This window comes from Bos indicus x Bos taurus, chromosome 13 (assembly GCF_003369695.1).
Source record: "Bos indicus x Bos taurus breed Angus x Brahman F1 hybrid chromosome 13, Bos_hybrid_MaternalHap_v2.0, whole genome shotgun sequence".
In the NCBI taxonomy this organism is placed as follows: domain Eukaryota; kingdom Metazoa; phylum Chordata; class Mammalia; order Artiodactyla; family Bovidae; genus Bos; species Bos indicus x Bos taurus.
This window is the reverse complement of record NC_040088.1, coordinates 30,349,807-30,365,362: the sequence shown is the minus strand read 5'-3', so window position 1 is coordinate 30,365,362 and position 15,556 is coordinate 30,349,807. Positions and strand designations below refer to the sequence as shown.

At 47.5% G+C, this 15,556-nt stretch overlaps 1 protein-coding gene across 2 annotated transcripts in view; it reads right to left on the bottom strand.

Annotated features, from left to right (window-relative positions):
• Positions 1-12,169, bottom strand: part of STK35 (serine/threonine kinase 35) — a 43,782-nt gene extending 31,613 nt beyond the window's left edge. Inside the window, exons 1-2 of one of the 2 annotated variants that reach the window (XM_027559277.1) lie at positions 11,432-12,169; positions 10,240-10,840 (exon numbers count right to left, since the gene is read on the bottom strand). In XM_027559277.1, coding sequence (XP_027415078.1) covers positions 10,240-10,840; positions 11,432-11,737 — 907 coding nt within the window. In that variant the 5' untranslated portion in view covers positions 11,738-12,169. The remainder of the gene's footprint in view (positions 1-10,239; positions 10,841-11,431) is intronic. The other variant, XM_027559276.1, reaches the window with a different exon arrangement.
• Between the last annotated feature and the right edge of the window lie 3,387 nt (positions 12,170-15,556).

The following is a 15,556-nucleotide window of genomic DNA, read 5'->3' as shown; positions in this document are numbered from 1 at the left end:
AAGCACAGAAACTCCAGGAAAGCTGGTGACTGGCACCCAGACAAATCCCAATATCCTTTATAAAGCAGTGACAGTTCACTGAAACCTTAGCAGGAAGCTATCTGATGACTGCAAGAGCCCAAATAGCTTGAGCCTAAGTAGGCAGGTGTCTCATCCTGCTGATGAGGAGGCTGGGCCTGCCCTGGGTGGTCACACGGATCTTTCATGACAAGTCCTCTGACCCCTAACACGGTATCTTCATTCTACCAAAAATGAAGGCTGCACCCCGTCACACAAATCTCTGCCAGAAGGTTCCTTTTACCATTTACTTTATTACAAGGAGAACAGGTGATTCAGATGAGACCCCACTAAGCCCCCAAATCACCAAGGCACGCAGTCAACAAAAAGCCAGCGGTTTGGGAGTTTTAGGTTGATGCAAGAAGGTGACTAGATGGACAAGGCAAAAGCTTTAGGTTTTTGACCATCATCTGACAGACCACACTGCCCCTGTAATTATATAATTTGTTTATATTGCTCACAATCAAAAGCAATACAGGTAGAACCAGTTTAGGGCAGATGGATTTTTTTTTTTTTTAAACCAGTTGTTTCCCGTCTCCTAATCCTCTTTCTAGGTCATCAGCTCTAGCGGCTTGAGGCTCTGTCTAAAAAGACTGCAAAATAAAGCAATGATTTGAGCCCTGATCAATCTAGACTCTAGAGTAAAGATCCATAAAAAGGAGACCACGAAATGTTTGCTGATGGTAGAGCCAGAAAGGAAACTATTAAAAAGCCATCAGACTCCTTTTGCAAAGGCCACATCAGAAAACAGTGAGACTTCTGGTGGGGTAACAGAGGGTGGGGATGATTATTTTATATACAAAGTTGGTAACTATGGCAACTGAAGTAAAAAGAAAACAACTCTGCAAAAATGACTACATAACTGTTAAGCTCAGGTTATGAGAATCCAGGGAAAGAAAACAAAAGGTGAAAAAGCGCCCTTAGTCGGTGGGTGGGTGGGTGGGTGGGTGGATGGAGACACCCAAGACTGCGGGACTTGCTCTGGAGAATAAGCTAAGGTCAGGAGACACCTGAGGAGGGGCCTGTCTGTTAAGATGCCAGTGCTGGACAGGAAGCAGACACATCAGTGAGCGTGACGGAATGGAAGGTGGGGGACACGGCGACATGTCCCAGGGACAAACAGCACTTCTCTGCGCAGGCAAGGGCCTTGGGCTCATTTTATGAGAGGGTGCAGCATGTTTTCATGCAGGAATCCCAGCTGCCCACAAAAACTAGGAGAGGCATGTCAGAATTCTGGTCCCTTCCTTCAGGCAGACTGCCTCCCTGGGCCTCTTTTCAGTGACCTCACATCACAGCAAGCTGGAGGGAGGGCACTGGATGCGCTGGGCGCATTTCTGTCGAGAAGCCAGCAGCAGCAGAGTAAGAGAGGGCCGGAAGTCAGGTCCAGCTTAGACCCCAATTCTGCTCCGTGGTTTACTGGGTGACTTTGAGACCGAGTATGATGGGCAGTTGGCTCGAACAGGGGGTAAGTCCCTGAACCGCTCAGCCTCCATTTTCTCATCCGTGAGATGAGAACGCCATGCCACGTTTTCCTGAGGGAAGCCACAGTCAGCAGAGTTTAAGGTGCTGTGGGGGAATCACACCCGTGCCATCTTCTGCACCATCATTCCCGCAGACCTCAGCCAGGGCCCCGCAAGTCACTGATTTCAGCCCTCCCAAGTGCTGGAGGCCAGAGAATTCACCTCTCACATATCAGGCGAAGAGGAAACGGAGACCAGAAAATGACACTGGTGATTACATCACATTTCTCAGGCTCTAACAGCTAAAACTCATATGCTACCTAGAGCAGGCCACTTTCACGGGCATTGTATTACCTCCTCCAAGTCCAGTAGCCAGAAGACCACAAGATAAACTTTGTACTTCAAAACATAACCTGTGCCACAGTTCACAGGGATATAATTAAAAAAAAAAAAATCAAGCAGGTGTCTCACATCTCATTACTCATGGGCATAAGTAGTGTTCAAATCGTCCAACAAAATGGGCTCTATCGAGAAACTTGAGGCCAGCAGACTAGGCATAAGGATAAATCAATATGAGCTATGGAAAGGCAGGCACTTCCTGGAAAGGGATACAAAATACCCAGAATTTTATGAGCCTGTTTCCAAGCATCCTCCAGAAATTAGACTTTTTTAAAAAAATTGAAATATAGTTGATTTACAATGTGTGCCAATCTCTGCTATATAGCAAAGTGACTCAGTTATACACATACATTCTTTTAATATTCTTTTCTATTATAGTTTATCACAGGAGACTGAATATAATTCCCTGTTCTATACAGTAGGGACTTGTTTATCCATCCTATATATAATAATTTATTTACATCTGCTATGCTCTAGTATAAGTACATGGTCATACTAGAGTACATACTGCTTCTCAGACACTAGAGATGTGATAAGCGGCAGTCTCTGCCCTTATGAAGGCTTCCAGTCCCTAGAAGCAGAATGACTGCAGCTATGTGAATAAATAGGAGGCAGTTCTGCCTGAGGAGTAGGGAAAGGTGGTTAGGATAAGAGAAAGGAAGGCTGAGAGTAAGTGGCTTATGTATTGTGTCTCCCAGGATGGAGAGAGTGAGAGCACCCAGCTCAGGGGGCTGCATACTTGCAGCGAGGGACCCATGTAATCTGGGGTAATCACAGAAGAGATGTGGTAGGAGACGGGAAGAAATGAGGCTGGAGATGGCCTGGAGTCAGGTCAAAAGAAAGGGCGTCTGGCAGACAAAGAATGTGAACTCTAAGAAATGGCAAGTGACTAAAAGTTCTTGAACTATTTTAGAAAAATAAGCTACTTATTGAAATTAAGAAGTCACTAATGTTAAGTAAGGCATACCATTTAGGTAAGACATCCAAGCTGACAACACTCTGGCTTGCCACTAAGTGCTGATTTCAGAGATGTCAACGTGTAGAAGAACACATCTGAGAACCAGGTTCCCTCTGGAGGCAGGAGTTAGAAATGGAAGACAGACTAGCGGCCAAGAGACGCATCAGAAGAAGCAAGAGCAAGGGAGGAGGCAAGAAGGGGATGGGAAAAGGTCTTGGATATTTAGAATCAACAGAACTTAGCAATGTATCATGTGTCTGTCACATGTGACAGGAAGGAAGAAGCCAAGCCTCTCCTCACTCCAAACTCGCATCTACTCACACAATCCTTTCACAAGTGAGGAAACGGAGGCTACGGTCTCACTACAGTCTCACAGAGGCAGACCTCAGCGTCTCCACAGCCTGGGTTTCTAACCATGATGCTTTCCTGCCGCCTCTTGCTGCCAGCAGCAGAAGTTAACACCTGGATGTCCCATTTCCCACTTGGATGCAATTCCTTAAGTACTCTTATGTATGCCCCCAAGGAGTTTAATATTCATCAAGGCCAATCACACAACATGCTGATGCATTTTTCATAAAGGATTAATTATGATTTTGGTAAGTATGCTGAGATAATTCAGCAATATTTATCACAAGTCTTCAAAATGCTCAATGTGACATAAAAATCCCATTCCAGGAATTTATTCTAAGAGAAGAGAACCAAAATGACAAAACAAAAATCTACCAGCATCAAAAAAGCTGCACACCAAGCACTAAAACATGCAGAGCTGATCTCCACACAGCACAGTAAAAGTGAGGAGGCAGAACGACCGTCCACGAGTAGGTAATGATTAGTAATGGCGTTGCCAACTTAGTTGAATGCTTACAGGGTCATGCTTTACTTCAACAAAATTTACTTAGCCAAAAGAGAAAGGTCATGTAACACATCATAGGCACAGTTAATGTGAAATAGGAAATAGGTACAAAATTTTTAAGTTATGTTCAAAAAACATTATAAAGGAAGCCAGAATTGAGGTTTGAAAATTTGTTATGACCATAGCCATCCCTATTTTGTATTAAATAAAAAATTTAATATATAACTTTTAACTGAAGAAGTGGCTCAGAAGATCAGTCCCAAGAAGATGCCAGAGACAAGGACCACCCAGCACGTACTCCCAAGATGAGCTCATAGACCAAGCCCTGGTCCCGGCCTCAATGACCTTGAGCTGTGTCACTATAAAGAGGTTGGGTCCAATGTCAACACCACAGGCTGTGTTCAATTCAAAGTACTTCATTAATCAAATGTCACTGTGCACTAGGGAACAGACCCCCTCCGAGTGGCTGCCAGGGCAAGATACAGTGTCCAACAGAGGCTGCAAGGCCAATGCTGAAGTCTCTGGCCCAGTGGTCCTCCTGGGGTCAAAATCACCCACTCTGACACTGTCATGGCTACGTCACCCCAGGCCAACTTCTAAAAAAGACCCCACGAATGGTTCATTTCTCATAAACTTGGAAGAGACACGTACCCCAATAGGCGGGAATAAGGCTTAATTGTGACACACAAAGCATCTTGCAAGGTGCCTGGACACCAGGGCAGATAACTATCCAATATTAATCATGTTAATGCGTCATAAAGCAGGATAGTCATACAGCAGCATGTCAAGAACTGGAAAGAACATCTGGATATAAACCTAGACCCTGACCCTACACCGCTACAAGTTACTAGTAGTATGACAAGTTACTCAAGTAACGCTACAACACTGTAAGTTACTCAGCTTGACGGATCTTGATTTTCTTGTGTGTAAAACTAGGTAACAGAAACTCTAACCTAAAGTGGAGAGGATTAAATGAGAGGATGAACCATGAAAATCTAAGGTTAGTTATTAGGACTCGGAACATTCCAAGGATCTTGTTAAAAATGCAGATCCCACTGGCCAGGCAGACGGGCCAGTAACCCAGGGCAGCCCTGGTGGTTTCTCTCCCCATGTGCAATGGGCCCTGCCAGGCCGCCTTCTGATTTGCCCCTTTATAACTCAGCCTTCCCTTCGCTCAACTTAGTCCACATTCCTGCCAGCTGTCCCCCCAGAGCGCCTCTCACGGGCTGCAGTCAAGTATCACCAGCTGTGCTGTGCCCGTCTGTCTCCTCCCTTAGACTGGGCACCACAGTGGAACAAGGCCAAGTCTCTGGGCTCCCACGATGTACCTCAACACACTGAGTAGGTGATCAATAACTAGGTGAAATGAATCAAGATGAGAGCTCTTAGCTGAAAAGGCGTAAAACAGAGAAATAACAGAACGTTCTAGTATAGGACCTGCAGAATATGTAGATTAAGACAACTAAGCAAGCATCCAGAATTTGTGAGTCCGTGAGGAGGGCCACTGGTTAAATACCACTGAAAGCCAAGTTCAAGTTGAAAATAAATTGATGTTCTATTGAGACCCTAAGCTCTCCTTGACAGTTTGTTTATGCCATAAAAGGTCCTATCCAACATGATCCCAATTAATCAAACCTCTCAAGTAAGGGCTGCTTCTATCTCCTGGGGCTGGTATCTAAAACCCCCACTGCACATAGAAGGAAGGCAGTCTGCCAGTAGCAAGAGAAAATAAAAGTCTGCATGGCTGTCCCAAGACAATCAAGAGAACAGAAAGGAAGTAGAGGGTCCCTGGCAGCTGAGACATAGGGGAGGCACTGGTAGAGATAAGTAGTGCCACAAGTACTGGCTAATACAGAATCGGAAATACACAGTAGTCATTGGTTTTTCAGTAAAATATCATTACACCCATTTAACAACCAAGAGAAATACGAGAGCTCAGACATAAGCCACCTGTCTCAAAGTGCAGCACAGCTTTGTGAAGGAAATCAGGCTTGATCCAGAACGCCAGGGCTTTGAGCCTGACTTGGCTATGGCTTAGCTGCTTTATATCGGGCAATTTCACCAACCTCAGTGCCTCAACTGTCCTACCTATAAAATAGGGATCATCACAGTATACACTTCAAAAGGTACTTGTGAGGACTAAATCAGTTAATTGGTAAGCCTTCAGAACAGCTCTGCGCACACAGCAATCGGTGAGGTTTAGCGTTTTGTTGAACAGGGTGAAACTGAGGCTAACAACTTCTGACAATACCAGTGTTCTACTGTATCCCACTTATTTCCAGGGCCCCTAATGCCGCCTTTTTATCTATGTCAGGGTAGCCAAAGATTACCAGTCAGCTCTCTGCCTCTACCTAGGGGATCCTCTATACTCTGAGGCCCCAAAGCTGCAGTAGAGAATTCAGAGCTGCTTTCTAGGGGCCTGGAAGGGGGCAACCCAGCTCTGAACCCAAGGTTTCCCTGGGTTCTCAACGCCTGAGAGGAGTCTGAAGGCCAACAACATATCCACTAAGATCCTGGGCCCTCCCTCTGGGATCCTGGCTCCCCCTCAGCTTACTGAGGTCCACCTCCCTCGCTTCCTCAGGCCTCTCTGCTCCCAGAGGGAACCTCTACTATTTTCCAGGAAACCCACCACTTGTGACCTTTCACCTTTCACCCTTAAGAGTAAGACCTTATAGGGAAGTCTTCCGCATGCCTTGTGGAGGAAACTTTGTATAGCTTCTTCTAGAACAGTATGTGGCTCATAGTCATCACTAGGCATCAGGGTGCAGACAAGATTACCTCCCAGGGGCCAAGATTCCCACCCACCTGAAGACCCTCAAGGTATCTTGAATATCGCTACTGCTGCTAAGTCGCTTCAGTCGAGTCCGACTCTGTGCGACCCCGTGCGACCCCATAGACAGCAGCCCACCAGGCTCCGCCGTCCCTGGGATTCTCCAGGCAGATAATCGGTCAAATGGAACAAGTTTTACCAAGCTGGGATAAGCCAGGTTCCTAGCTTTTCCAAACTTCTAATTCTTCAGTTTTATGAATCTCGAGGGTTTGTCCTGGATTTTCTTTTTGGTCCTTTTTGTTGCTATTTCTTAGAAGGATCAGTGTGTACCTTAGAGACAGCATCCGAATTTCTGAGTTTGACAGTGAGCTCAGGCTTGGCTGCCATCTTTTAAGTGGCAGTAACCTTGAATTAAGTTTTAGGTGCAAAAGACAGGGTGCTTTGGCAATGAAAACAAGGGAATAAAAAGCAAACCGTAAACTCCTTTTTAACGAAAAGTTCTTAAAAGCTAAACAAAGCCACCAACCCATCAACCAAATAATTTACGAGACTGTTAATTTGTTTTTTTAAAAGAAAAAGCCTGACAGACTGGTTTGAATACTACCACTAACTCACTTGGGGTAAGTCCTGTCCCTTTTCTGGGCTTCAATTTCCTCCCCTGTGAAACAGAAGGCCAGATGAGACATCTAAGATGGCTCACTGCTGACTGTCAAACTTCTGTTCTCTATACAATGCTCTGGGTAGGACCTTTTGGTCTATATTCAGAGAGAAAGGAAGGACATAAAACACAGAAGTCTACCAAAGTTGGACAAGATGAAGAACTGCATTAAGAAGTCCTCTACCCCTTTTCTGACACTGGTTTATTCATACATAACTTTTTAAAACTATAGAAATGTCTTCGGGTAGAGTTGACACTGGAGTGGGGCTTGGGGACAGGGACGAACCAGTCTCTTTTCAGCTGAATTATGAAATAAAATGCACTTTCTTTCTACCTATCCGTGTGTTCTCAGGCTCCCTTCTTTCAAAGCCCACCTTCCCTGCTACCTCCCGGTTCTCATTCTTGCTAATCTGCACAACACAGTACAAAGCTGTTGTTAATGAGCCAACCAGCCTTTTCCTCCTCCGGTGACCCCGATTAGCATTTGAGTTTTCTACAGCTCCTCAAACTTTTCAAATTAAGTTCCCTTGGGGTTAAGAGTTGTGCTTTTTTTTTTTTCCCTCTGCAAATACCACTATACGGACCTCAGTAAGTTTGTGGGTTTGGTTCATTGAGACTTTAAGGGAGATTAACACTTTTTAGTCTGTTATTTATTCTAAATTACAGGAGACTGGTCAAGAGGCGACCACAAAGGACATTCTGTTTACAGACAGAGCTGAACCAGGTTATCTGCAAACTGAAGGAATCTGCCCCGGGGTATATCAGGACTGCTAAATTTTGGAAGTTGAAGTCAGGGAAACTTAATTTGGGGTAATCTGGATACTTATTGTTCTCCACTTTAATACTGACAGTAAAAAACAGGCTTATTAACTGCTTATTAACACTCTGAGCATCAGCCTATAAGCAGAGGCAATATACACTGCCTTTACTGTTCTTTCCCTGGGCCCAGAACATTAACTGACCCATAGCAGAGGCTCATATATTTAAGACTTCAAATAACGGAAAGGGATGTATTAAGTGTGTGGCCTAAAGCAAAATATTTCATTTCTTTTAGGTCTCAGTTTTAGTCACAAAGGGAGGAAGAAAATATCACTGTTTCTGTCAACTTGGCGCTGCAGACAACCCAGGAAAGACAAAGTGTTCCACGGTCCACTTGGGGAAACTTGTACAGGAACTTTGTGAATCTTGAAGGGGATGACGCTGGAAGGTTCACAATGTAGCCCGGATTTATTGAAGCAGCGGCTCTCTCATCTGGAGCACTTGTGGACATTCCCAGGCTGCACAGCAACCCTATGACAGAGGAACCCTCTCCCTATGAATAAAAGACTGCTCCCCACAGATTTGAAACAACCTGTCCCATGTTTCATGCAGTCAGCTTAGATAAACCATGTCTAAAAGCAAATCTAAACCCCAAAGCCCATGCTAGGCTGCCACTGTTTACTGTGGAGTTGCCAAAGCCAAGACTTCCAACCCAGGCTGGAGTTTCAAGACTGACATGGGGGACCCTTTGGCAAAGCAAATTGCTACATCCCAAGAAGTGGTGTAAGACAAAGTCCAGACCATTCATTAACCACAGAGAAGACAGTCTAAGAGTGAACTGAAGAGCTGGAAGAATCTCCTAGAAAGTCTTTTCAAAACAAATATATTCACTGTGGAGAGAGGGTGGGCTTTTCAGGACAGATGGGGCAGAGATGGGCATAAAAAGTGGAAGCCTATTTTGAAAAAGGACCCCAGGTAATATTGAGCATGTTCTCAATCCTCTATAAAACTGATTTGAAGTGGGTCAAGGAGTTCTCTTGAGATGGGCCTTGCAGAATCTTGAGATCAGGCAAAAGCTCCAAACAAAATGCGCTAGCTGATCCCACCCCACCCCAGATCCTACCCATCCTAAGGTCAGATCTAGTTCATCTTCAGGGGAGAAGAGCAATTGTTACCCCTCTTAAAAGGACTGAGACCTTGAATCAAGACAAATCTGGGATCACATCCCTTAAGCTATGAAAAACTGTAAAGAAAGCAGGAGGACAACCCTACCTCCCTTACAAGCTGATTAACCTTCATCAACTTACCTTCAAGTTCATCTCTAATCCTTAGTTTCTCTGTTTATAGAAAGAGGAGAGGATTTACTTTTAAAGTTATTACCTCCAGTCACTGTAAGAGATCTAGGGCAGAGCTGGGGCTCAGATTAGCAACCTCTCCCCTGAGAACACTGCTCAGGCCTTCCTAGCCCACTGGCTAGGAAGAGACCCCCGGCTACTTGAAGTGTGAACAAGACACGTGAGCACTCAGGATGCACACACCCCCTAACTGCAGTTAAAACCATCAAACCAGACTTGCCCTCCCCAGGACTGCAAAACCCCTTTGCCTCACTGAGCCCTACCTTTTCTAGAAATAAAACCACTTACAAGTCAGCCTCAGAAAGTTAAGGACGTGTAAAACAAGAGGATGTTTTTCGATGTTGTTGTGTGACAGTTCTGGCCCACCTGTGGGGTTATTATGCTGCAGGTCCCAAGAGGACCTAGCCTAAAAACCACCAGTTAGCTTGAGTGCCCTGGGAAGAAGAGCTGGGGGTCTCAGAAGAAAAAGACGAACCAGAGTCTGCAGGGTGGAGCCCGAGGGTTCGGGGATTTTTGGAACCAGACAAGGAGTGGGTGTGGGTAGGTCCAGCTGAGTTTTTTTCTTTTTGTTTGCTTTGGGAGGGAAAGAGAAGGGGCCCAAGCCTGTGAAGGGGCTCGGTCGGTAGTTCTTCCACTAACTCTGAACCCAACCCCCTGCACTTCCAAATCCGACCTTCAAAGTGCTAGACGTTTCATAATAATGGCTCACACTTAAGGAGCACTACTACTACAATGGTTAGCACTTAATGAGCCCTTGTTATGAAAATACCAGCTAACCTTAGGGCTGGGAACTGATTCCAGATTAGGAGAGGGGAGGGAGGACTTTTTGCCTGGCGCGGAAAGGAGGGTGTGTCGGGTCCAGGGTGACAGGACTGGGACCGGGTTCTAGGGGTCCAGGGGTCAGTTTGGGTCTGGCCACCAGACTCGGGCCCAGGCCCGGCGTGGCCCGGGCGGCCCTCGGCGCTCCTACCTTTGAGCGAGGTCTCCACCAGGCGCAGGTAAAGCTGCGAGCTCTTGTTGCCGTGGCTCATGCGCTGGGCGAGCCCGTTGCGCTGCAGGACGCACTCTTCAAACTGCACGACATTCTGGTGGCGCCGCTTGAGGCTGGTCAGGGCCCAGAATTCGGCCAGCGCCAGCTCCACGTTCTCGGGGGCGTCGCAGCGGATCTTCTTGACCGCCACCCGGGCCCCGCTGCGCCCGGCCACTGCCTCGTACACCACGCCGTAGCTGCCGCGCCCGATCTCCGCCAACAGGCTGTAGCGCGGCCGCGCCGACCCGCCGCCGCCCTCCGGCCGCCGCCGCGCCAGGTAGGCCTCGCCCGGGGCCTCGGCCGCCACCGGATCCATGGCCTGGGCCGCCGCCGCCGGCCTCAGCTTCGCGCTGAGCGCCCGCGGCACTGGGCTTCGCCTTTTCCGCTCGGGGCTTTGTGTACCTCTGCGAGCGCCGTCCTCCTCCCCCGTTTCCATGGCTGCGGGCGGCGGGGGGAGCAGCAACGGCGCTGCCCGGGACCCCCCTGCCTCATCCCTCCGTCCGGCCCCGGGACGCGGAAGAGCGGGACCTTGGATTGTGACCTGCGGGGGAAAAAGTCGGTTAAACGACCAGGCCTAGGCGGGGAGGCCTGGAGCGTAAGCCTCAGGGCGTCCCACCTCCTCCTCCGGCCGTTGCGGCCCCTTTAAGACGGAAGCCACGGCTGCAGAGCGAACGGGGGAGGGGAGGGGAAAGCGGGAAAGACGAAACCACGGAGCACTGGCTCAGAGGGGGGAGCCGGAGAAAAGAGCAAAAAGTCCCCGCCTTTTCAGTTAATTTATCGTGTAGCAGTACGAAAAACAAGAACCAGTAGTTTCCAAGACTGATGAAAATCGCCTTCAGAAGCAATTCAGACTGTGGAAATCTTTTTCCGCTGCTTGGCTCCCTCTGGGATGCCCCTCCCCGCGTCCCGCCCAGAGTTCTCCCGGGTGTAAACAGTCCATTGAATTAAGCCTGAGCAGAGCCCCGCGGACCGACCCAAGTCCCGCCGGACTGCGGGTGTAAGAGGTTGGCTTAAAAGTTCGGCGTCCCTGAACGCGCCCAACCTGGGGCCCAACTGCCCTCACAGACGCCCGAGGCGGCAGGCGTAGTTCCAGCTTCGGTGCTAGCTTTTACGCCGTGGACAGCGCGCTTACCTGGCCGGCGCCCTTCCACTTCCGGGCAGCGCGTTTCCCTCCTAAGGCCCCCGGCTGGGGATGGTCCGCCCCTGGACAGGGCTGCCTCGGGTACGGAGCCGCGCGGGAGGCCGCGGCCCGAGTCGGGCGTGCGACGGCGCCTGCTACTGCACGAGTCACGGCAGCAGTGCTCTCGGGGGACAGCTGGGCGTCCGGGCTCCCGCGGCTCTCCACGTGTTCGCGCCAGCTGAGCCCTTTACGTAACCTTTTTATATAAGCCGCACGTCCGGCCCTCAGTCGGGCCAGCGGAGGCTCCTGGTGGCCCATCCCCCGGAAGGCCGGCTGAGTGCTGCGCCGCCGGCGTCTTGCCAGGGTCGGCCGACCAGCCGCAGCCCGGCGCACCCACGCGGGGCGGGGGCCCAATCACAGACGAGAACACCCAACCAACAAAAAATAGGCGCCAAATTCCCGCGATTCGGCTGTGGCCTCTGGTCTCCGCAGCCGCCTGTGCACCGCAACCTCCTCTCTTCGTCCGCGCTGCGAGAAGAGCTGCCCGCAGTAGGCCCTAATAAATACTGATTGGTCGATTGGATTGGTCCGTTTAATTGATTCATGGGTCTTGCCTGGGAACCGCCCGGACTGGGTTGGACTCCATATCCAATCTCCTATTAAACCTGTTGATCTTGGGCAAACCATTGCCTCCACTTGGAGCCTCAGTTTCCTCTTCTGCAAAATGGGTAGACTGGCCCTTACCTCCCAGGATTGATAGTCCCAAATTAAATATATTTTATATAAAATGTTAATATGTAAATATTTAGATGTAAATAGAAAGTGGCTAATTGGCAGGGCTGAGAGCCCTGAATGTAAGCTCCGTTTAGGTAGGAATTTAAAAATATCTTGTTCACTAGTGCTCCGTATTTGTAAACTGAATCTACAGATATTTATGGAGTGCCTATAATGTGTGAAAGTGAAGTCGCTCAGATGTGTCCGACTCTTAGCGACCCCATAGACTGTAGCCCACCAGGCTTCTCCATTGAATTTTCCAGGCATGAGTACTGGAGTGGATTGCCGTTTCCTTCTCCAGAGGAGGATCTTCCCGACCCAGGGATGAACCCGGGTCTCCCGCATTACAGGCAGACGCTTTACCATCTGAGCCACCAGGGAATCTCCCATAATGCGTGAGGCGCCCGTTTTTTAAGTTGCTTCCCAGGTTGCTATGATAAAGAACCCGCCTGCCAATGCAAGAGACATAAGAGATGCTGGTTTGATCCCTGGGTGGCGAAGACTTCATTGAGGAGGGCACGCAACCCACTCCACTATTCTTGCCTCGAAAAGCCCATGGACAGAGGAGCGTGGTGGTCTAGGGTCCATAGGGCCACAAAGAGTCCGACAAGACTGAAGCGACTTAGCACCGCATTCTCGCTGGGGAAAGAGCACTGAACAAGACAATCTCTACCTTAGTTGAGGTTCTGTGCCTCATCAAATCATACGCTGCTACTGCTGCTGCTAAGTCGCTTCAGTCGTGTCCGACTCTGTGCGACCCCATAGATGGCAGCCCACCAGGCTTCCCCGTCCCTGGGATTCTCCAGGCAAGAACACTGGAGTGGGTATCAAATCATATGGGTGACTGCAAATTAGTTAACACACTTTGTGTCTCTCCTCCTTATCTGTAAAATGCGAAGAGCAGTATGTGAGAATTCACTGAGTTTAGAAGGTTAAAGCACTTAGGACAGGGCCTTCGCACACATTAAATGTTAGATATTATTAAATAAATTAATACACAGAATCATTTTACAATGTAAGTGTGGTAGATGAAAAGAATGAGCTAAAGAGTGCCGGGGGGCTGGGGACAGGCCACTTTTGTTGGTGTGATCACTAAAATAAATTTTGGGGGTAAAATTTCAAATTTACATATAAATTGCAAGCATGGTAAAGATTCTCATACATTTTTTAATCAGGATAATAGTTTGCTATATTTTACTACATTTGCATTGTCGTATTCTCTTGTGTATTTGTGTATGTATTATATATAGATGTGGGTGTACTTTTTCCCCCCACACCACTTTATGTTTCAGACATCATGCCCCTTTAATCCCAAATACTTCTGTGTGTATTTCCTAAGAACATGAATATTGTCTTGCAAAACCTTGGTACAACTATCAAAATCAAGAATTTTGACAATAAAACGATTTTTAATACATCTTCCATACTTAAATGTTGCCACTTGTCCCAAAAGTATAGCTATTCCCACGATCCAATCAGGATCACATATTTACATTTAGTTGTCATGCCTCTTTGGTGGTGGTGGTTTAGTTGCTAAGTCGTATTAGACTCGTTGTAACCTGCATGGACTGTAGCCTACCAGGCTCTTCTGTCCATGGAATTTCCCAGGCAAGAATACTGGAGTAGGTGTCCATTTCCTCCTCCTGTGGGTCTTCCCCACCCAGGGATTGAACCCAAGTCTCCTACATTGCTGGCAGGTTACCATTGAGCCACCAGGGATTCCCCATGCCTCTTCAGTTTCTTCAGAAAAGCAGCTTTTCTTTGTCTTTGTGACCTTAACGTTTTCAAAGAGTACTGGTGAGTTATCTTCTGCTGCTGCTGCTGCTAAGTCACTTCAGTCATGTCTGACTCTGTGCAACCCCATAGATGGCAGCTCACGAGGCTCCCCCATCCCTGGGATTCTCCAGGCAAGAACACTGGAGTGGGTTGCCATTTCCTTCTCCAATGCATGAAAGTGAAAGATGAAAGTGAAGTCGCTCAGTCGTGTCCGACTCTTAGCCATCCCATGGACTACAGCCCACTAGGCCCTCCGTCCATGGGATTTTCCAGGCAAGAGTACTGGAGTGGGGTGCCATTTAGATATGTCTGATATTTTCTCATGATTAGAATCAGGTTATGCATTTTTGGTAGGAATGGTACCAAAAGAAGTCAAGTCCTCCGTGGACCGCATCAGGAGGCATGTGATGTCGTTTTATCCCAGTACTGATGATGTCCACTTTGATCACTTGGTCTCTGCCAAGGTACTCCACTGAAAAGTTACTGTTTCCCCCTTTTTAGTTATTAAGTATCTCACGGGAAGATATTCTGAGACTGTCCTGTTCTGCCTCAGATCCTCACCCAGTTTTTTTAACCATTCATTGATGATTCTTGCCCGAATCAGTTTTTCCAATGGTTACAAAATGGTGGTTGGAGAGCCTCTAGTTTAGTTTGCTAGGGCTGCCATAACAAAATATCACTGACTGGGTGGCTTAATAAATTTATTTTCTCACAGTTGTGGAGACTGGAAGTCCAAGATCAAAGTGTGGGCATTTTGGCTTCTCCTGAAACCTCTGTCCTTAGTTTGTAGATGCTGCCTTCTGGCTATAAGGCATAAGACCATCCCTCTGTGTTGGTTATCTTTTCCTCCTCTAGAAAGGACACAGTCATACTGCGTTCGGGCCTACCCTAACTGGCTCATTTAGCTTAATCACCCCATTAAAGACTTTATCTCCAAATATTCTAAGGTACTGGGGGATTGTGAATTCCATGGTGAAGTACAGGGAAACCTGGCATGCTGCAGTCCATGGGGTCGCAGAGAGTCGGACACGACTGAAAGACTGAACAAGAAAGGTACTGGGAGACTGTAAATTCCACACGTGAGTTTGGCAAGGGTGTGGAGGGGGAGAGTGACACAATTACGTCTTTGACAGTGACAGGAACTGGAACCTCGAGGTAGCTGTGCTCGTGGAAAGGCATTTCAGAAAGAGGGAATAAGTACAGAAGCTGTGAGACAGGAACATGATTGATGTCAAATGTAAGCCAGTGGGTGAGAATGTGAAATGGTACAACCACTTTGGAGAAAAAAGTTTATCAGTTTCTTATGTTTACCCTATAGCCCAGTAAGAATTCATTAATACCCTTACATAAGAGTGTTTATAGTGGCTTTTTCTTTAAGAGTCCCAAATTGGAAAGCACTCCAATGTTCAACAATATTTGAATGAATAACCAGATTGTTGTATTCTTGTACCAAGAAACGCTGTTCACTGGGTGAAAAAAAGGAATGAAATATTGATACAACAACATGGCTGAACCAAAATAATTATGCCAAGTGAAAGAAGTCAGGTACAAAAGTGTATATACTGGATAATTCTATATATAATTCTT